The sequence below is a fragment of the Manis javanica genome, chromosome 9 (assembly GCF_040802235.1).
Source record: "Manis javanica isolate MJ-LG chromosome 9, MJ_LKY, whole genome shotgun sequence".
Lineage (NCBI taxonomy): Eukaryota > Metazoa > Chordata > Mammalia > Pholidota > Manidae > Manis > Manis javanica.
In genome coordinates this window covers 2462760-2485560 of record NC_133164.1, presented here as the reverse complement: position 1 = coordinate 2485560, position 22801 = coordinate 2462760, and the positions used below count along the sequence as shown (strand labels likewise).

Here is a 22801-nt window from a genome sequence, read left to right as displayed (position 1 = left end):
AGCATTCTTCCCTCTAAGCTGAGCAACCACCTCCCTCCCTTTCCCAAATAAGGGACACTTCAAAGGGTAGGGTACTTGCATCTGGAATCTTCTTTTAAACATTAAATTGAGTACCACTGACTTTGATTTCACGTCCCATACAATGAATGGAAGTCTTTTCAGTTCCCCTAAAAACATCAGAAGACATCCGTCCATTGTCATCGAGTTACTCGAGTCAACGCCTTCCATGCCTACACTGATTGACTTAAGTTTTCCTGTGAACCAGGAAACAAGCTCATATATGATGATCACCATCCAAATGAAAATACATAGATATGATTCAAAAACTTCATTTCTTCATTCTTTGCGGATCCATTTATAAAGTGCATGTTTAAAGTCTAAAAATAAACATACCGGAGAGCCTTTGGGGCCGGGCAGACCCGGATGGCCATCTCTCCCAGAAGTCCCCACTCTGCCTGGCATTCCAGGCTGTCCTGGAAAACCCGGGTCTCCTTTGTCTCCTTTGAGGCGCACGTCGAAGTAAAACTCGCCAGGCTCTCCCTTGGCTCCTGGCTGGCCTATCAGCCCTGGGGCACCTTGTGGTCCCTGCAAGAACAAAGCCTTATGATGCCACCAGAGACATCCATCCACAGGACCAACCAGTGTGACTGGTTCCACAGTTGCCAAAGATTCCAAGAAGCTGCCTCCCTGAAAAATGGCAACATGTTTAGAGCTGCTCATTCATTTTCCAGAGGCAACACAAAAGCCCTGTGACAAAGCCCCGATCCAACCCCACCTCTTGTGTTTCTCTAAAAGCACCTACAGAGTCTCTACCAGGCATTCGTTCCAAAGGGAGACCGGGAGAGGCGGGCGATGCAAAAGTGTAGCCCTGGCACCCAGCTCAAAGAACAGTCCTTAGCTCCCTTTCCTGCCCCCTGTGACTGTCAGTGTCACAGGGACATCTCAGCAAGCGTGGGAAGGTGCTAACAGTGTGCCCTCTCGGGCCCAGGAACGAAGGACGCAGCCTCTGGCTGCAGATGGCGGGTACAGCGTCCCTGAGGGCTGGCAGCCGCCCACTGCCTCCAAGTCTCAGTACTGAAGTGGCAGTTTCCCTTTACGCTCACATCCCAAATTCCGGAAGAGATAAGGACTCCCGGGCACAAGTGACAGAGGAAACGGGAGAGAGCCCTGGGCCAGCTCTATTCCTGTCAGCAGCACAGAACGGACTTTTCCAAGAGACACACAGGAGAACATGTCCCAGTTCCTGGAAAGCTAAGTCTTCAAGCGATGCCCACGCCACCCCACAGCCCCTCCGGGAGTTGGCGCTCCCAGGAGAAGTCACCAAGCCTTCAACAACTGTCCCAACTACTGGTTCTCTTAGGCCTGACGAGGAAACCTCTCCAGCCTCCCTGCTGACTGGAAAAACTTAAATCCTAGCGTAATTCATTTATTTCGAATTCTTTCTCGCAAACTCCCTCTGAGATGGCTCTCGGGTATCTGTGAATCACACACACAGACACTGTGTGTGTAATACGGACTCCTCAAAGGAAGGACCTGGAAGACGAGGGCATACCAAAATCCGTACAATCTTTGGATTCAAAAAATAGCTACCCTCCGTTATGCCCCTACTGTGCATCACGATGCTTGGCGTATCGACCCTGACTCAACCCAGCTCTGCTGGGAGACACCAACTCCACTGCCTGCAGACACGGGAACTAATACTCAGAGCCTGGTGACACCCCCAAGACCACACAGCCAGAAAGCGCCTACTTCTGGTTGCACAGCCTGTACTCGACCCCTGACCACAGAGGTGGGCACCAGGCTGACAGGCGGTCAGAGGCCTGCTCAAAGCCAGAGAATGGCGAACTTGGGACCGACTTCACAGCGTCTGACACGCCCCCTCACCCATATGGCTCCCCGAGAGCTGCAGCAGGGCCAGCCAAGGGGCAGCGGCTCTTCCCGTGACAAACACGGCGGTTACACTCACCAAGATGCACAGCCGGCCACTCTGCTTCCAGAGGCCTGGGCCTCGGCAACAAGCCCACCCCACCCGACACAATCCAGAAACTACACAGCCTCAGTTCCTTCATCACACCAGCCACACCACAAGGACTCAGTCACTGCCACTGGCCCCTGGGCTACCAAACCAGACCACATAGACACAGGCCATTCCTATTGTGGCAGGACGTCCTCCCGGGCGGATGCAGTCGGCCACAGCTGGCCCTGAGCTAGAAGTCCTTGCACAGAGAGCCCTTTGCTCAGACCTACTCAGGAGGGCGCAAGGTGCCCAATACATTTGCTCCAGTTCAAGAGGGCAAGAAGTTCTCTCTTCAGTCACCTGCGAGGAAGGTCAGTGGAGGGTCATGGAAAATTCATTATTTAGCTGAAAGGTGGTGTGGTATTTGTGGCTGGTCCCCTCAGGTAGCTCTTAGCGCTAATGCATCCTTAAGTCCCAGCTACAATTGGGCACCTCTGCGGAGCCCTTCCTGCCAGGCCCCGGCTGCCCTCTCCCGGGTCTCCGAGATCCGTGGCGCGGCCCTCGCGGTAGGATCCGCGTTCCTTGGTCAGGAATGTCTGACTTACTGTCTCCTCTCCACCTGTCTCTCGGGGCTTAAGGGTTCAACAGAGGCGTCTCTGTTTGTGCCCCGAATGTCTGCAGCTAGGGAGGCACTGGAGGAAGGATAAGCTGAGCTCACAGTATTCACCAAAGATAAATACCAAGGTAAGAAATTACAACCAATGTATCTTTTTCTCATTCTGGAAGCTTCACTATGTTATTTTATGCTGATGATTCACAGCCTAGAAGTATAAAGTTTTCTGGTACTGTGTGCATAGGACAAGAAAATACAATTTTTTTAAATAATGATGACCTTGCCGGCTATCATTCAAGGCAGAAATCCAGATTTTTTTTTTAATTCCTCTGATATCTCATGTGGTTTCTTGCTACAGAACAACTTCATCCTAAGTGACTCAAAGGTCTTTGATCCACATCTCTTAAGATGAATGCTAAGGAATCAAATACCGCCTTGAAAATCCAGGCCTGGCCGCGGCAGCTGGAGCAGACCCGGCGATGCACCAGCCGCTTCTGTACACGGTGCACTGTGGGAAGAGCCGCGAGCGCCACACTGCAGCCGGCCACTCCCAGCCCCTCGCCTCGCCAGGAGTCCACCTCCTGGCATCTGTCCTGCCTTCCCAAAATCAAACACTCAGTCTTCAAAAGGCTATGTCACAAAAATACTCTTTAATCAAACAGAAAACCAGGGCGTGTCACCCCTTTCTCATTTTCATCCACTTCCTAGCACGCTCTGGCCGTGAGCACCACTTTCAGCCTTCAGCCAGATTCAAAATAGGAGAGCCACATTTTTGAGCTACTTAAGCCAGGAAGCTATGATAGAGATTCAAATAAAAGGAAAATTACTACCATGTCAACTAAATTATTTGGCCATAAAACAATTTTTAGAAGCCTTTCCATCTGCAGAAAGCACGGAGCTCCTGGTAGAGGAGGCGTGGGGCTTAAACTTGTATGTTTTTTTTTTATTTCCCCCTTCGTCATGACTTCTCAACCACCCTGTTCCCTCACCTCCTTCCCCTTTTCCCATTTGCAGTCAGGGAGCTCGGGGGCTGTGCCTGGACTGGGTTTCAGGCAGGGCTGAGCCACAAAGTACTCCAGGAAGGCCAAGTAGACACAGACCATGTCCAGAGGTTAAAAGCATGTTTCTCTGCCCCCTTCCCAGGCCTCGTCTTTGATCCCCACCACAGTCAGGGCTTCCCAGTTATGCGAACTTCTAACTTATTTAGAAATATTTTTAACAGTTGCGACTTGTAACTTAGCTTCCCAGATATGAGGGAAGTTCTGTAAAGCAGAACCCCAAGATCTGACTTCAAAAGAACACTATTGCTGAATTCCAGCTGTTCATTCCTGTTTCAACTCACTTTTGCCCTGACCCACCTTTGTAGAAGCTTCCAGAAATATTTTTCAACATCTTACAAAAGTTAAAGAGCTCCATCAAAAAAAGAACAATGCTAAAGATTCGACTTTCAATTTATGACAAAAGAAGAAAGAAAAAAGGGATGGAAAAAAGGGAAACGGAATGAAAGGAAGTGTAGAAACTGGTTAATGCCTACAAAGCTTAGAAGAGCAAAGAAAATACGAGAACAATGCTCTCCAGTTTAAAGCTTGAGAAATAGAGCCGACTACATACACTAAAATATCCTTCAGTGTCTAAGATTATTACTATTCTCTCCTATTCAATGGCTTCTTTTAAAACCAAATAGAAACCGTAAGAAGCTGACATTCTGTTTAACTGAAAGGTGTCATGTTGATGTGATCAATATTCCAGGTGGCATCTGGACACAGGTAAGCGGCAACTGAATTCTGAGCCGGTGAGAAGAATGGCAGCTGACATGCAAGCATAGGATTGGACAGCACTGCTCGTTTTCAGGTGCAGGTCTCAGGGAGTGACTGATGCCTCAGAGACTGAATGCCCCACAAGGCACGCACTCGACTAGCCTGCTTGGTGGCGATTCTAACATGCATGCGAACCACACAGTCTACTTACAGGCAATCCTTCAAGACCATCTCTGCCAGGTAAGCCTCTGTCACCCTTGGCCCCTGGCTGTCCCGGGAAACCTTTCATAAGACAGGAGAAAAATTGTAACACATCATTGATTAGACACTTCCTAATAACACAAAGCCTATTTACTTTTTTCTGAGCTTCAAAAGTGCAAGCATCTTCAAAACCGAAAGTTTCTGTGATGACTGCCCTTGTACTGTTCACCATGTAAGAACTTATTCACTATGTAAGAACTTGTTTACCATTTAAGAACTTGTTCATTATGCTTCAGAAGATTGGAGACTGACGAGAATTAAGCTTAGGGTGGATTAATGATCGTGCATTGTGCATTGAGTCCCCTATACAGAATTTTATTGCTGTTAACAACCATTTGATCAATAAATATGAGAGATGCCCTCTCAAAAAAAAAAAAGTGCAAGGATCTTAACGCAAAGTGGATGATGTCGGAGGAATCTCAAGAGAGTAATGAAGTGAGCCCAAATGAAAGTGAATGACAATGCAGCAGGATGCCCCGTGGCCCTGGCTCACACCCCCAGAGACCGCTTTAACCAGAATATTCTGGTAACTTCTTTTCAGACAACACAATTTGCGGAACCAAGTGAACCATATGTTGCCATCCTGTTACTAGGAAATCTTTACGATGCTGAATTTATAGGCTATCTTGATCATTTTCAAAAAAGCGAACAAATCCTGGAAGTATGACTTAAAATTCTCACTATTGTGCTTTAGTTTTGAATGCAGAAAATTAGTATTTCCTGGCGTAAGATACATTTCACTGAGAAGGTTCCAACCTATCAAAGCAGTTTCTGAGCTGATCCTTTCACATTTGACGTCTTACCTATTTCCCCTGGGGGACCCTGTGGCCCAGGGAGCCCACGAAGTCCTGCTGTGTCACAGATGAGGCAGCTTTCTCCTTTCTGACCTAAAAAGGAAACACAGGGGGCCTTATATATAACCCACGACAGAAGCCCCTGCAGCACAGTGACAGAATAAAAGGAAGGCCATCATCAAAAGGCTGAGACCACAGTGCAGGAAAATGGGAGGACGTGCCTGCGTGTGGGAACTGTAACATTTTATGTCTTGATTTTCAAATTCAGCTAATAGGCCTTACATTGTCTTAGATATATATATCTGTGCCCTCAACCCTAAAATGCCTGGTTGCTAGGCACAAACCCAGCTTGATACAGAGCAGAGTGTGTGTGGAGAAGCCCTTCCTAGGATTCGCCTAAGCTGGTCCCCATCTCCTGCCCCACACCCAGCACACCCAGCCACAGGCCAGCAGACCCCGGCTCTGTCAGAAAATGAACAGCCCATGTCAGCAAGTACTCAGCATCAGGAACTAGAGAGATTCACTAAAAACCAAGTGCCTCTAGATTATTGCCCCCATCACTTCCATCTAAGGGTCTGCAATTCATGAGGCTGTCAAAACTCTGAGATGCCAGCTGAAACTGTTATCCATGCAGCATTCATGTTTAGACTTTTGAAGGAAAAATTCTTTGCAATCCAAAGCCAGAAATGGTCCACAGCAGGGTTGGTTTTGGGGGGAAGCCTCCTATTTGTTCCACTCTCTGGGTATTCAGACATATAAATATTAGAATATCCACTCAAAAACAGGACTGTTGATGCCGTGGTAATCCACTCAGTTTTCAAGATAGTGAAGAGATTAGTATGCATCTGCGCTGCTGTTACAGCAAACACTTGAAAAGAGTAAAGATAAAACTGAGAGCCGGGCAGACCTCATAGAGCGTCAGCAGCAGATGTGCTCACACTGATTACGGGAACAGGGCTCAGAAGGGAACAAGCATCCCAGGGACACACCTGTGATTGGGCTCAAAGGAAACATGTTCATTCCTTGAGACTGGGACTCTCAGACTTTGACCTGAGAAATGTCAGTAAGCTATGGCTCTAAGGACGTAATCTGCTGGCCAGAGAGAGGGCAAAGTAGTAAGTGACCACTCCTCCCTGGGACCCCCCAGGTGGCGGGTCTCCCCCAGACACAGGACAATCCCAGCAGATCTGGAGGGAGACACAGGCAAGGAATGAACTTGGAGGGAAGTCCCAGATAAAGGGAGAATACGCCCATGCCCTCCCAACACTGGCATGTGGACATTAGCATCCGCTCAAGCATGACCATCATTGAAAACATCGGGATCTCTCACCTTTCTCTCCGACTTCTCCCGTTAGCCCCGGCTGCCCCGGGATTCCAGGAGGCCCCTGGTCCCCAGGAGGTCCGGGCTGGCACTCCACGATTCCATCTGAAATGGATTTTGTTTAGGTTACAAGATCATTCCCACTCAACTGAAGCAAGGGTTTTCCACCTCTCTTAATTTAATCTCTGTTATAAAACCCAACTATTTTTAGGCTATTTGGTAAGTATTAGAAACCCAGCTTTAGTTTGCTCCAAAACAATCCGAGCATTTTAACTCACACAGCGTGAGCGGCGCCCACGGCGTCCACCCGTTCACCACCACAAGCCGTCCATGCAGTTCTACCAACAATTCTAAAGTGCATTTCAGTTCAGGTCTCCACCTTCTCTCATTTTTATGTTGCAAAAAATAAAACACCACCATCCTTGTTTTATAGATAAAGAAACTGAGGCCAAAAAAGTTAAGTGGCTTGTCCATGATCACATCATCTGTGAAGTGTAAGCTGAGACTTGCACAACTTTATTCCTTTTTTTTTCCCCTAAGCAAATTTACAGCAAAGTAATCATTGTCTTAAAGAATGCAGGCCCTGTGTGGGCAAATGCCTCTAATTGTTTGTTCCTGTTCAATTCTGAGCATCATTAACGTAAAGAGGCATGAAAATGAATTGCAAAAATGCAAACACCATCTGCTGTGGGTTCCAGTAAAATGTATATATATATATTTTTTATAGTTCAGATACACAGAGTGATAGAGTTTATATTTCCTTCTGCAAGAGCTTTGAAGAAAAATGACCAAGTGAACAATGTAACATATGGCTTCTGCCCGGGCACTGCCGTCATACTGGCGGTGCAAACATCCATGAGCAAGGCCCATGCTTCCTCCACACTGTCTCTCGTGGGAATACTGGACAAGGAGAGGCTGGCGGGCACCCGACCACCGGAGCCCCGTGCCCCGCCCCAGGCCCCCTCTGGCTTGGATGCAGCAGCCAGGGTCAGCCTGCCCGGCGCCCCCCACCCCAGCCGTGTCTGCTCTTCAAAGCGTCAAGCAGACAGCGGTGGCTTTGCTCTCCCGAACAAGAAGGTCTGGAAAGGGCCAAACCTCCCTGTTTTATGACTGTTCCAAGCTCAGAGGAGAAGTTAGTTCCAAGTGCGTAGGAACTGAAGTCCAAGGGAGAAGGCGTTCCTGCTTTTTGTTGTGTATATTTTCTGGGAGCTCTCATGGTGACGGGTGGCCAAAGGGCCTGCAGTGGCAGGAGCTCTGCCCCGGGCCACCTACTCTTGCCTGGCTCCTCGCTCACCCCTTCCAGCTTGAACAAAGCGCAGTGAATGCTTCAAGGAGCAGTTCCTATTTCCCTACATTATCTGCATGCTGAATCTATGAATTCCCTGATTCTGGGAACACAGGCATGTGAATATGGACAGGCATAACATTTTTGTGATCTGCTTTTCCAGAACAGCCTCATCTCCACCAGAGTCCCTTCACATCCCAGATAAGAAAGCGACTGTACCTCCTCATCAAAGGCAGCATCAAACAAGTTTGTCTAAAGCAAGAATTCAGTGATTATTTCTGAGCAGTTTCAAAATGCAGGTTCAGATGTGACATTCACAGCATCTGCTCAAGAAAGGCCTCTGCAACCCTCTGGGCACAGGGCCGCGCGGCCTGTGGGACAGGCACACAGGAGCGGACCCGGGACTGACACCTCTGCACGGTGTGCTTAATGAGCCACCAATGGGCCCCAACCTGGCAGTTTATTTTAAGAAGTGGCCTCCTGCACATACACTGTAAATCTGGATTTAAAAACTTTCATTTATCACTTATCACTTCATACTTTGTGATTTTGAGTCACTAAATTTACATAAACTAAAAAGGACAATGTGGGAAATTGGGATGGTAGATATTACAGAACCCACTCAATTAACAGGGGTGGAAAGTCTGTGTCTTTACATGAAACTTGATCATATTTTGGTACAGGCAAAATTACAAACATTTTTTTTAATGTTTTCCCAGAGTTCCCTGCGGTTGGCTGCCTCCTGCCCTTCCCATCTTTACTCATCACTGTCTGAAATGACAGCCATGACCCACCACCCTGCTCATCTTAGCCTGCACTTGTCATGTTCTGCATGCCACGCAGTTTACTTATTTTTTTATTTTTCCCCTGCAGAATGCATCCCTGGAGACTGGGACTGCTCTGTGGGGACGGTCACCACTCCTACAATGGTCCCTGGCCTGCCACCAGCACTTCAATGCTTGTTGAATGAATAAGGGACCCAACATCCCTTTAGATGCTTACAACCTTCTCTGAGACACATGGAAAAAAAGCGACTTTGGGAAGAGTGGCTCCAGGACTTCACTATTTCATATTCATTGTCACATCTCAGAGAGCCATGAGAGAGAGGAGGAGGACCCCGTGGCCACAGGTCACCCATCTGTCTCCCTTCAAGCCTAGAATCAACTGTCCCACCCACGTGGAGCCTTATCCATAGGTTCTTCCTTTCATGAAGGTCCGCCTGAATTCTGGCAGTAAGTCACCTGGTCCTGACACTGTACAGCTATGCCATCAGCCCACGGAGGCCCAGCACTGTACGCGCGCCACAGAGCGCATGCTGCTTCGGACCCACCTGCTCTGGAAACCAGACGCGTTCCCACTGGGACTACGAGCTCCTCTGAGATTGTCTTACATTTCCAGCTGGCACTGCTTTGGGACCACAGGGCCCAGATCAAGAGTTTAATGTTCTGTGCTCGGCTTTGATGGTGGCTGATGTAAGGAAAGTGTGTGCAGTGTATCCCATTTGAAACCATCCATATGCTACCACCCCGACTGTGTGGTCCACGCCCCCTCCTTCCTGTGTGTGCCTGTCCCTCTCAGCATTGCTTTGTGTCTCTAAATGAATTAGAATGTGTTGTTTCAGTAAGAACCATACAACTCCACTGGCTGGCTTTTAACTTCAGACGCCAGGAGACTCAGAGCAGGTTAACAGGGTCCTTATTCCTCTAACCAGTTTTATTATTTTATTTTTACTATTCCTTTCCATGGAATCACTAATTTGGCAGATACCCAAGTGCGCTATGAGTGATTCATAAAGCTTGGGCACCACAGCGTTTGTGCCACAGACCCTGGGGTGCCCTCCCCAACCCCTGAGCTCTGCCCGGCACCCTATCCTGCATGGGACAGCAGAGAAACAGCCCCAGAGGGAACTTACTTGTGTGGCCTGGCTGCCCAGGGGGCCCGGGGGGCCCAGGAGGGCCTGGGAGCCCATCCCTTCCACTTGGTCCTGGTAAAGATGTGCCTGGAAACCCCTGGTCACCTTTTTCTCCTCTTTCGCCAGGGTAGCCGGGAGCACCAGCCTGCCCTGGTATCACGATGCCTGGAACCAGAACGGAATCTCATGTCAATAACCACAGCGCAAACTAACCTTAACTCCAGTCCAGAGAAAATTCAGGTGACCATGGCTGAGAGGGGGACTGTTCTGTGTGAGAACAACGTAAGCGGGGGGCTTCTTACCCCATAAATGTGGACGGTTCAGCGCTTCCTATGACTGACTGACTCTAGGGTAAGGGCCTCACTGTGGGGGCACTAAGACTCCAGAGCTTCTTTCCGTGCAAACGGAATTCCCCATGCAGGACTGAAGAGGGCCTCCACGCACACTGCGCCCACTCAGAGAGAGAGGGCATGAACTGGTACTAAGGAGGGCACAGCGGCCATGAGGTGATGGGGGGCCCCGGGCTGGCGACTGAAAGGCAACAGCTAGAAAGGGAAGGACTAGCAGGCGCGTGGGGGCAGCCATTAGCCTGGCGGGAAGTCGGGGGCAGCGCCAGCAGGGGCCTTTGCAGCCAGGGCTGGGCAGGGGAGCCCAGGCAAGCCCAGAGGGTTTCACAGAAGAACGCTTTGAATTCTAAGTTAAGAGACAAATGGGGCAGAGGAATGGCTTCGGCCCATGTGGCGAGACCACAGGAGGCGCGAAGTGATGCGCTCACAGAATGCGGGAGGGTCCAGCATGTTCTTACAGCAAAGAGGAGAAAAGAGGAGACTTAAGTAGGAAGGAGGAGCGTGGGGGCCCAACCCTGAGCCTTGGCAGAGGGTGGGGGGCTGCCCCGTCCGGCAGGAAGCAGGGAAAGTGACCTAGTAAACAAGAAAGAACAAAAGCCGGCAGAGCCCCCAGGTCCGCGAGCGCTGGGCTGCGTCCCATCAGGGCTCTGGGGGAGGGCCTGTCGGGGCGTGTGTCATATCTGGTCTGGGGCCCGGGGCTCACGTCTGGACACATGCACGCACGTAGGGAAAGGAGCCCTCGCTAAGGGGCGCGTGAAACCCGCACAGACTATGCCCACTGGCACGGATTCCAGAAGGAGTGGAGTGGATTAGAATAACCAAGGGCCTCTTAAAAAGGACTGTGTGCCTGTGAACACAGCTTGCTTTCAGAATTGTGTGACAGAATCACCAGCCATCTTATGCAAATATTTAACATACATAAGCATGTTCAGAACATGAATTGCAGAGAAGTTACACAAATATTATAAAAAATTCAATTAAGCATGCTCACCTGGAGGGCCTGGTTGGCCTTGCAATCCTGGGAAACCTTAGAAAAAGAAAGAGAACGGGACAACCTGAGACTGGTTCACCTGAGATTGATGGCTCAGGGCCACGGCCACAGCCACGGACGGGCAGGCTGCCCTGGGGAGGCGGAAGCGGCGCCCTGGAGGTCAGGGCCCCACGAGGGAAGAGGGGCTCCAGGGGGCCCCCACAGCCCTGCAAGGCCTGCAGGTGTTACCAGGGTGTGCGTGGGTGCAGGCGGTATGGGAGAAGGAGAAAGAAGGAGGAGAGAAAAACGGGTTGGTGGGGAGGAGGGAGGGGGCAGAGGGTAAGGGGGAGGGAGGGAAAAGAAAGGCACTTACCTCTGGGGCCCGGCTCTCCTCTCAACCCTGGGCTTCCTGGGTACCCCCGCTCTCCTTTTTCTCCCAGGGGTCCTGTGCCAATAACCTGAATTACAGAAGAACATATCGTCACGTGGCACGGGAGTGGTGGGTGCTGTCTATTGAAGTGGTGCAGATGAAGAAGTTATACCTCTTGTTATTATTTCAAGAAATGCAAAAGTAAAAACGGAGAAGGGGAGGGGAAAAGGGGAGAGGAGGAGGGAGGGGGAGGGGGAGGGAGGGGAAGGGGATCTTGAAAGCAGGATGAGCATCTCCTAAGGCCTTCCTCACAGAGAGCTGTGCCAGGCAGTGCTGCCCCCTTCTGCAATAATTTGCCTGCAGGAATGTTAGCATTGAGATCAAGTTAGAAAACATTCATTCTGAGCTTTAGGTGTGGACTTTCTAAATGTCCACACAAGCTGTGAAGGGCCCCACTTTAAAGAAGACCCTTAAACTTGCTCAGGCAGAATGTAAAGAGAACACGCGACTGTTCGGCTGGAAGAGGCTTTTTGTCTTATTTTCCTAAATGGTCCAAAGTGGGGACTTCCTTAGGGCCCAAGGGGGACAGGGCAAGGGAAACGCCTTGGTGGCCTCAGTACAGGAGTGAACTGCTTCACCCCATTTCCAAATGGCAGAAATTCAAGGGAAATGACAAAGTCGAATATTGCAAATAACTATGAAAACGTAATTCTTCTGCAGCAAGTAAAGTAACAGACATTAAAATCTGCTGCTGAGGTCAGGATAAAAGCATCCCTCAGCCGCTGCTGCTGGTCGCAGGCCGGAAAGTGGCCTCACAGGCTGCGTGAAAGCATCACAGCATCCAGGAGGCCCCTGCTTTGCTGCAGTGATTCTATGCTGGAAACGCAGCCTAAGGAGAAGCCCCTTGACACCCCAACACACAGTGACACGCGCAGCCATTCATCGCCACTCTCCGTAGCAGGGCAGGATTGTCAGCAAATACGAGAATGCTAACATTTCCATAGTTTCAAAAAAGATTCAGGGCAAAATGGTTAAAACAATTATAGCCCAACATTCTGACAGGATATTGAAAACGATCATTTGAAGATAACTTGCAGACATGAAAAATGGTCATTTTTAAAAAGAATAAACATCAGATACACTGATTGCAAGCACATACAAATAGGACTATGGCCAAAGAGAAAATGTTATTTGCAAAAATAAAACTTGTTCTGCTGAGAGAGTCAAATTCTGAATGACGTTTCTTTCACTAACATTTTCCCTAATGGGGCATTATTTTTTAAAGTTTTGAAAAGTGTCGCTAATATTCTTATCCACGGGCAACTCTTTCCATTCCCATTTGTGTGGTCAGGGATACACACAAATTAGAAAATGTGACAAAATATAAGTACCAAACTCTGCACAGTCCAAAATGTAAAGTTATTCTTTTAAGCAATATGCACCCCTTACATAAAAGTGCAGTTCTAGGGGTGTGCGGAGCACATGGACATGGAACCAGATGGCCCCATCTCTTTGCTTTCTCAACCAAAACGCTCTCACAGACCAGAGAACATTGTTTTACTCACAATTCCAGGTGGGCCTGGGGGACCTGCTTCGCCTTTGTCTCCCTACAAAAGAAAAAATACCTTTACTTGTATTTTTTTAACTATAAAGACTGCCTTGCAGAAGGTGGGGTTAACCTTTTTTTTTTTTTCTGGAAAAACAGGGATTGTGTCCACCACTCACTAAAATCATTTTCTTCTACTAGTGTCTCTCGTGGTGGTTAGCATAAAATGCTCTGTACCCTATTGCGACAAAAATGAATACATTTCACCTTGCCTTGCCTAAGTGTGACATACGGAAATAAACACTTCCATGAGACATAAATGGGGTGCTAATTATCCACACTACAAATGAGCTCACAGTATTTGTTCTGTTGATTGCACGCTCCCTCCAGAGCACTTTAATAGAATCATTTGTAAACTGAATTAGTATATAGTGGTTTTTCAACAAAATGAAAATAAAGGAAAAATTTGAAAGCTTTTGATTTCTAAATATTTTCTTAAAGAAATTATTTGAGGGTTTTATATGTTAGATTCATTGGAGCTGCACTGAAACTCGTAAGAGAAGGATATTTATGGATTTTTTCCTTCCCCTTAAAATCCAGCTTTACCTAAAAACATTGCGTGGATAAATTCTGATCACTTTGAAGCTTAATTTAATCCATATTAGATAAAAACCCGAAGAAATGAATCCTTTTATATCTAATGCTCTTAAATAAGCATCATAATACTTTTAAAAGTCCTAAGATGTGCACACATTCTATGAATGTACCTTTTTTCCTTTTAAACTAAGGCATTAAACTAGGAGTTAAATCAGAATCGGATGTTTTGATTTTTCTTATTTGACTATTAGAAGAGATTTTAGAAATATCTATGGAACTTAAAAAATATTGTAGCTAATATTCTAAACATAGTTACCTCTTAAGATCTGTAAGATTTGACTTTCTTAAAAAATGGCAGATTTTTTGCACCTTTGTTTCTGGCCGTTAAAGGCATGAAAACTTGAATGAGTGGAACATTGTATATTTGTTTCTTGAAAAAATCATGCACACAAAATCACTAAATTGTGTTTTTACTCAAATGGAACATAAAGAATTTTTATTCTTTGAGCCTACAGTCCTTTATTCTAGGAAAACTTCTAGACTGAACTACAAAATGACAGTAAAAACTCCGAACAGTGTCACCATTTACCTTAAAACCTTCTCGGCCTGGGAGTCCTGGGTACCCGGAATCGCCTGGAAATCCCTGCAATGAGACAGGGAGGCGGTCATTGTAAGCGAGGGAAGGCAACAGCTTGCTTTCAAAAATCACAGAGAAATACTTACTGGACCCCCTTTTTCTCCTTTTTCACCATCTTTTCCAGGTTTTCCCTGTACAATAAGAATTTAAACATTAGTATTTCATGAATAATCATAATAAAGATGCTCTAACACCAAGGTTCTCCTTCAAACGCAAGTCCCTAGGTCATCTCTCATAGGAAGCCTCTGTGAAAGTTGACACGTTATAAAAATTTTAAACAGTGGAGCCTGATTAGCTCCAAATCTTCTAAGACACGCAGCCCCTCTGGCTGCACAGCTGACACCGGTTTTGACACCGGTTTTCCTCCTGGCTCGTATGCATTTGATAGCTGACAGGCAGATGATTCGTTTGAATGGGGGTTGCCCTGCCCACTTCGGGGTAGGAAGTGGGAATGGCCCAGGTGACAGGAAGCGAGTGGGTCTCTGGCCACCAGGAAGCAGTGGGTGGAAAACACCTGAGCATCTGGGCTGGGGCTGAGACGTCAGGTCCTGGGCGGAGCCCCAGGGTGGCAGCAAAGGCGCCAAATGCTCTGAGCGAGTGGACAGGTGGCTTTCAGGGAGACGCCCCCACCCCAAGCTGTGTCCAGCAGGGCCACAAATAAAAAAGGTCCTCCACCTGGAAACGGCAACACAGCTCCTCATTTCTGCTCACGTGGGCTTCAGAAAAGCCCTTCAGGAGAGGAAAGGGAGATGCCAGAAGGCCCCTCAGAGAGAAGGGACACAAGAGGCCTTTGCAAGCACTTACTCGGGGTCCTGGTTTTCCGGGTTCACCCTTCTCTCCAGCCCCTGGCATTCCCTTAAAAGAACAAAAAGAGAAAGGGTTCGATTCATTAGGATATTTAGGCAAAATATTAAATTAAGTAAATATTGCACTGAAGGTGAAATAAGCTTATAACTTAAATCCAACATATTATGGATTATCTTTCACACAAAATAATAATCCTAAAACAAGGGTTTGGTACTTACCTGAAATCCAGGTTCACCTTTTTGACCCTAAAGGATTTTTTTATAAAAGAGAGAGTGTCAGTGTTTACTACCATCTAACAGCTGTACCATTTTTATATGCTACACTGAACATGTAAGAGGGGAAAAAACCACCTTTTCTGGTCCTAGTAACAATTCAACTTGGCCTCCAGGGCTTCTGTCCTGACACTGACGGGTTATAGATGTAAGAGGGCAGCAGGTTCTGCCTGGCCCGGGCCCCTGGAACTCCCTTCCGCCCTCCAGCCTGGGGCGCACCCAGTCCCCCTGCCTCTGCCCTCGGGGTGCTCGTCTCTTATGGATGGATAGCCTATCAGTTGGTTTTCCAGGCCAGGGCTGAATGCACCCGGAATGCCTGAATTTTGCCCCGGGTTCTCCTTATCCCTTGGAATTTGCCCAAATTAGAAAACCAGCGCTCGCTGGACAGAGTCCACTCCTACCTTCTCTCCTTTGGTGGCAAATTCTCCTTTTTCTTTAACCTGGGCTTGTCCTGGCACTCCTGGGGGCCCACTGACCCCTTGATCACCCTGTTAAGGCAAAAACAGAAAATTAATTAGGCATGAAAATAAGTATATGGAGAAGGAAAATGCAAAGGAGGGGGGCCTAAAGCAAAACATCCATTTTAAGAATATAATTATGTCCTGTTCTAGCCACCCTTGCCGCAATGGAAAATGAAGTTTCAGTAAGAAGATGACACAGTAAGTACATAAAGAGGAGATGTTCGCCTCTCAGGGGGCAGGGAAGCCATGACCTCTCTAAACCTGCACAATGACCCTGAACCTGCAGGATCTCTCTACAGGACCCACCTGTGCTGGCACATGTGCACAGGCCATGTATACAGACGTACCCGTGCATGCAACTAGGATACATGTACTGTCCTATTGACAGCCCAAGCCAAGGGGTACAGACTGCCTAAGAGAGCCTGGGAGGAAGGAGGGATCTTTAGTGAACCATCAGGAATTTTCTTTCTCAGGCACCCTAACCGCTGGGTACAACTGGAAGTATGTATGTTTAATAGCCAGGTCCTACATGTGACTTTTTAACCATACCATTTAGGTATGGCTTTATCACCACCCAAGAACATGTGAACTCTATATATATAAAGTTAGAATAAGGGCCTCATTGTAATCTGGGCTGGTCGGATCATACACAGAGCACCTGAGTGAATTCTAGCTGTGCATTTTAAGGAAAACACTAACAAACTCAAAAACGTGCAGAGAGAGTAACCATGGTTTTTAGGGTCCAAGACTAGGTCCAGAGGCGGAAACTCTATCATGCTTAGAACTGGTGTTTCAAACATGAAAATATTCCAAAGTACCATGTACTCACCTTGTCACCCTTTGGCCCTTGAAAACTCAAGCCCATTTGTCCCTGTTGGTTAAAAATTAGACTTCAATTATCAGTTGTCTATTTTGCTCAAAATCATCTAATACATTACATAAAACACAATAAGATGGTATATTTAAGGCAATAGCTTTGTCCTCTGATTATATAAACTTTTCAAGAAAGTTGTGAACATGTATTCAACATCTAAAAGAAGTTTTTAAAAGTATTATTTAAAAAGAATTCTACAAAAACCTTTTTTATTTTAATTTAAGGTTTTCTAAACCTGAGTTTAGAAAACAAAGGGAAAGATTAGTGATTCCAAATGATTCTAACACAACTATGAATTGGATGGAAGGAAAGACTGATAAATTGACAGACCGAGAGAACACTTAGATAGATAGATAGGTGGAAGAATGGACGGACAGGGGAACGGATGGATGGATAGACGGGAGGATGGACGAATGGATGGATGGATGGACAGACGGATGGGTGGATGGATGGATAAGTAGGCAGATGGGTAGGTGGAAAGAGAAAGAAATCATAATTTTCTAAAACTTTTTACAGAGACTTAAAGAATGAGTTATGGCGGTTTCATGATAGTCTTATACTAATGCCAAAAACAAATGAAAAAAATCTTTACCTTTTCACCCGGAGGGCCAGGAGGGCCTGGGGGACCCTGTGAGAGAGGGAATCTTAATTAAATATTATTCACAACCCTGGTAAGCTTTGATTGCATCTTTTTACTGAAACTATCTTAAAATCCCACAGTTAATGTGATAATATGTTTGTTAATATTTAAATATTTTGTCCCCAGCTGTAAAATTTTGAAAGTGACTAGAAATCAGCACAGGATGATTATTAACAAGGATGGAACTACCCCGAAATCCTAGGTGTTGTCCGTGAAACCCACCGATCTCAGAGCGGGCCAGGCTGAGGGGCAATGCATGAAGTCATCTGCCAAACTCTACGAGCCCTACAGCTTCCAGTTTGGAAATGAGTTTTGTCCACTTTGAATATAACTAACTGTTCATCTTTAAAAGTCAAATGATATCTTTAAGCAGTCAACAAATGCCCTGTGTCACAAGAAACTTCAAGAAGACTTTTACTAATCACTTGAAAGGGAAAAGCATGTTACTCTTTCCTCACAAAAGTGAGGCCATTTATTTACAAGAATAGAAAAGAGGTTACATCTGCAGGAATGGATGAACTGCTGGATTTGACCAAAAAGAGAAAAAGTAAACTTAAAAGATAAACCGGAAAACCTGGCAGGGACTCTCGGGCGGCCTTGTGTGCGGGGTGACAGAGCTGGGTGCATCACTCACTCCCTGAAAATGTGGCCTCAACAAACACGAAAGACTCGTTAATATTAACTCTTCTGTTCTCCCAAAAATGTGCATGGGAAGAAATGGCAGCCCTCCTCCCACTGAGACTTATCAGCTGTGAAGGCGGCTGAGGATGGGAGGTCTCCCCGCCCGGTCTGCGCAGGCCTTACTGCAAACACACAGCAGCCTCTTTGCTGGTCTGCGCCCACCACCCCCAGCAGAGTAGGCCCTCCAGTCAGCCATATGTCCAGAAGCCCAGCTCCAGGGCAGAGCCTGCCTCGCCCACCTTCGAACTCGGCCCCTCAGTACGACGGTGTCCACTCAGCCCTCAGGCAATGAGTGTGCCATCCGCTGGGGTGTCCTGGCCCACAGGGCTGTTACAGGCCTTTGCCTACAGCTCTGGGAGTGTGGACCGAAAAGGCCATTCAAACATTTTCTTAAGAAGTTCATTCTCCCAATCCAAACTAAGAAAGATCCCAACTGTGTAAAGTTCTCATTAAATCTTATTTATTTTCACACCTCAAAATAGTTGTTCTTTGAATGAATGCCTCAGAGAGCTATCTCCCAAAACTTACCGGTGGTCCAGTAAATCCTGGGGGGCCAATGGGACCTTGTAGCCCTGGCAATCCTGGTGAGCCCTGTAATTTATTGAGAAAAAAAAAGAATTCAATGCAAAGCAGAAGGAGGGTCGGCTCGGGCCGGCCGCTATTCAGCAAATGCTTACCGGTGTTCCGGGGGTCCCAGGAAATCCTCTTTCACCTTTCAGCAGGGCCCCGGGCACATGGCCGAGTATTTCACCTGGATCTCCCTGTGGGATGAAAGAGAAGAGAAAGTCCCAAATGTTGGCACCTGTGTAAAGAAACTGAAAGCCTACTGATTAATAGGCATGCAAGCTGCCGCAGAACTAACCCAAGTCTGGGATTTAGACTCTAGCTAAGCTTGAAACAAGCAGGCCAGCCAGCACCCCATTTGCTGCCCCCAGCCTAATGACCAGCATTCAGGGCTACAGAGTCAGGTCAGCTGAGCCAGGGCTGCACGTAGAGTCGGCTACCTGCAAGGACCTATGACCTTCCACGTGACCATCCCACAGGGACAGGGAAATTCTAGACCGGGACACCGTCTCTGCTGAAAAACTGTGTCCACAGGCTGTTCTCACAAAATAAGGATTATCTTTCAAGAAAAAAAACAGAATAGCATGTTCTAAAAAGCAGGGTGTGATGACAAATTTTATGTATCTACTCATCCAGGCCACAATGTCCAGATGTTTGGTTAAACACCAGTCTGGATGTCAGTGTGAAGACATCTTTAAGATGAGACTGACATTTAAGTCAGTGGACTTTGAGTAAAGGAGATCACCCTCCATAACTGGGGGAAGGGGGGCTCACACAAACAGATGAAGGCCTTAAGAAAAAAAAGAGCGGCTGTCATGAAGGGGAGGGAATCCCGCCCCAAAGAGCCCCTGAGCCAGGACATCCACTCTGCCCTGGTCTCCAGCCCGCGGACCCACTCTGCAGGCTTTGGGCTTACCAACCCACACAACCATGCAGTTCCTTAGAATAAACCTCTCTCTCCCTGTCTTTCTCTCTCGCTCGCTCTATTTTATGTATCATCATGTATGTATTGTGCATGTACATATACAATATACACACATACACACATCCTGTTGCTCCTGTTCTCTGCAGAACCCTGACTGCAACTCGGAGCTCAAAGGGTCCTATTTCTTGGGTATTTCTAAACATAGGGTCGCATCCACACTAGACTTCACTCGGATATGTGGTTGCCTCCAGAGCAGCTGTTGAAAACTTGGAAGCACCCTTTCCCAGGGCTGCTCTGAATACCCAGAGGCCCCACCCCTGAAGGCAAGGAGAGCCACCGAGGTCTGCAACGGCCCTGCCCAGCCCAGGAAGGACCCCTGAACTGAGTCCTCTCTGCTCCCCAGCACCCAACACCCAGTGAAGAACATCGCAGGAGCTGGGCAGGGCTGAGCACAAAGGCGCTCGCTCCCGCATTCCCTCCTGAACAACTGCGGGAGACGCTCTGCAGCCGCTACTGACAGCAGGGACCGGCCCACCCTCGGGACTGGGGGCCAGGCAGGGAGGGCACAGGGCAGCTCTTCTGAACCGTGCACAGAGAGGCCTGGACTCCACCTCGACACAAAGTGAGACTCGAGCCGCGAAGGCCGTGAATCGGCCCTGAAGGAGGGAGGCCACACACCAAGGAGCTAACCTAAGGCAATCGGAGTTTTCCTGCCATAATTACGGAATTTATAGCAGTGACTCCAGATTACAGGCAACGCAACAAGATAGGGGTGAAGCTGTAGAGATTAAATATAACAAGCGGAGTCCTTTTGGGTGCACAGAGCTGAAGTCCCATGCTTCTGTGAAAGGAGCATCAAGACCGTACAGGCAGCTAATCTGGGCTGGACCCGCACCTGCTGGTATGTACCACCACACCACGCCTCCTATTATGGCTTATTTCCCATTAAGAAACTGTGCCTGGTGACTTAATGTTAGGCTCTAAAATTTAAGTTTGTGTGTATGACTTACATACTCTTTTTTAGACAAATATGTTAATAGGCAAAAGACCAAAGTGATATAAAGTAAATAGGCTTTGACGGCATCTGCTTTAAAAGGACTCCCATAATGAATACAGTAAAATGAAATAATGTACCTTTATTCCTGGCAATCCTGGTGGTCCCTAAAAAAGAAAAGGTTGCTATTAGCTTTGTTTTTATCGAAATGTCATCAGCATTAAGACGTAAGTAGAGAGAGAGGAAGACGAAGGAAGGGGAAGAGAACGACTGTTGCCACAGGCAAACAGCCCCATACTCACGGGGTGTCCGGTGAACCCAGGCAGGCCCGGAGGCCCCAGGAGCCCTCTCTCTCCCTAGGGAACAACAGACAGTCATTCTCGGGGGCATGAAGGCACACAGGGCACCACTGCAGATGCTTTCCGGTCACTCAGCCCCACCCTTCAGAGATGCTCCATTTGTCAGTTGCTAAGAAGTGTGTGTTACAAGCGACACTGCTCAGTGCTACTTCACGACAGAAGAAATATATCCGAGAATATAATTAATAGGGACAGGATTAACAATAGCATTTTCTTACTTGTTTTAGTAATAGAATATAGGTGAGAAATTTTGTGTTTAAAGCAATTTTAGGATATAAGTCTGTAAAAAAGAAAGACACGATTATGTCTTTCTTGAACATTAAATTTGGGAAGGCTGTATTTCCTCACCAAAGGAAAAAATAGCTTTAAGTGACTTTTCAATTATGGCAACCGGCACTGTGTTCACAGAACAACTGTGCGCACCTTCTCAATATTGCAAAGTTGGGGGGAGGGTCTTAGTTCTGAATTTACCTTTGTTCCATTGCATCCTGGGATCCCAGGGGGACCTGGGGGACCATCTTGGCCAGGAATACCCTGCAATTAACAAGCGAAAAAGGAGCCAGCATGGAAAATCACCTGCTGCAGCTACTGCTCAGGGCAAACATGCAGAAGCAGGGACGTTTATACATACAGGAAGTCCTGGGTTTCCAGGGTAACCCGATGCTCCTGGCGGTCCCTGCGAGGAGGGGAATGAAGAGTTTTCATGGATGCTGGGCAGCTCCACTTCTGCCCACCTGACCAGGGGCACCACACCCTCGCCGCTGGCCTTCAGAACATCCACACCAGGCACGGCCCAGCCCGGGGAGCCACCACCCCAGCTTTCAGTAGCAATCGTACATCAAAGCTGACTATTCATTACTCCTGAGATCAAGGCTGCACATGCACAAAATAACTGTCCTCATTTCATACTTTGTACTTTCTAGGTAAGGCTGACATGTGTATATAATTCACACCACAATCCCAAGCAGTTGGGAAGAAGAGTTTACAGGATAAATCAATTCATCGGGGGAAGAAAGTAAAATGCTATTCTTCGTTGGGATGCGGGTCTTCTGCACCCCGGGCAGGGCCACCGCGATCTGCTCCTCCCTCCCTCCGCCCCGGGGACGCAGGGGCGCCAAGTGCCCCCGTTTACTGTCGCCTCCCTTTCTTCCACGTAACAGTAACTCAACGTTTACGTTTCACGGGGTCCTCCCCTCCTTCTGCCTGCAGGACTTGCTGTCCAAGGTCTGCAACCGTGCGTTTCCCGGGAACGGAGCAGCCGGCAGGGCAGCGGGCGGGGAGGAGCGGGTTTGGCTCAGAAAACATTACCGCCCTTCCCAGAAAAGGAGGCACTTTCTTCAAGGACTTTTAGACAGAGCGTCTCCCCTTCCCCAAATTAGAATGTCTAGGGAGCCTTGAGGATGGGCAAGAGGGCGAAAGCCGGTGCAAAGAGGCGAGGCCGAGGGGCAGGCGGAGGCGGGGCCCGGGGCGGGGCCGGGGGAGGGGCGAGCAGGGGGAGGAGCCCGACCCCGCCCACTGCCGCGCCCACGCGACGGCCGCTACTCACTCGGGTCCCTTTGGTTCCTGGCAGTCCTGGCTCTCCCGTGTCGCCCTGGGACAAGAGGGGAAGGCCGTCATGGCCGCTCAGGGCAGCGGGCACGCAGCCCGTCCCCGGTCCGCCCCAGCCCCCCAGCGCGCAGCCAAGCTCACCTTCTGTCCCGGCGGTCCGTGCGGCCCCTCGGGTCCTTGCATTCCGGGAAACCCAATGACCCCTTGTAGCCCCGGGAGGCCTCTTTCACCCTGCGGAGGGGGAGCGAGTCAGACAAGGTGCAGGTCGGGAGACATCAAGGGCACACATCGGTGCTCGGCCTTCCAAGT

At 48.2% G+C, this 22801-nt stretch overlaps 1 protein-coding gene across 1 annotated transcript in view; it reads right to left on the bottom strand.

Moving 5' to 3' along the window:
* Window positions 1–22801, bottom strand: part of COL4A1 (collagen type IV alpha 1 chain) — a 128847-nt gene that overhangs the window by 31391 nt on the left and 74655 nt on the right. Inside the window, exons 3-25 of the mRNA XM_037024848.2 lie at window positions 22634–22723; window positions 22491–22535; window positions 21576–21620; window positions 21416–21478; window positions 20888–20941; window positions 20726–20752; window positions 18780–18863; window positions 18631–18693; window positions 17374–17409; window positions 16737–16778; window positions 15848–15934; window positions 15393–15419; window positions 15172–15222; window positions 14454–14498; window positions 14320–14373; window positions 13153–13194; window positions 11591–11675; window positions 11239–11274; window positions 9901–10065; window positions 6713–6808; window positions 5392–5475; window positions 4539–4609; window positions 394–585 (exon numbers count right to left, since the gene is read on the bottom strand). Of these exons, the coding sequence (XP_036880743.1) occupies window positions 394–585; window positions 4539–4609; window positions 5392–5475; window positions 6713–6808; window positions 9901–10065; window positions 11239–11274; window positions 11591–11675; window positions 13153–13194; window positions 14320–14373; window positions 14454–14498; window positions 15172–15222; window positions 15393–15419; window positions 15848–15934; window positions 16737–16778; window positions 17374–17409; window positions 18631–18693; window positions 18780–18863; window positions 20726–20752; window positions 20888–20941; window positions 21416–21478; window positions 21576–21620; window positions 22491–22535; window positions 22634–22723 (1584 nt within the window). The remainder of the gene's footprint in view (window positions 1–393; window positions 586–4538; window positions 4610–5391; window positions 5476–6712; window positions 6809–9900; window positions 10066–11238; window positions 11275–11590; window positions 11676–13152; window positions 13195–14319; window positions 14374–14453; window positions 14499–15171; window positions 15223–15392; window positions 15420–15847; window positions 15935–16736; window positions 16779–17373; window positions 17410–18630; window positions 18694–18779; window positions 18864–20725; window positions 20753–20887; window positions 20942–21415; window positions 21479–21575; window positions 21621–22490; window positions 22536–22633; window positions 22724–22801) is intronic.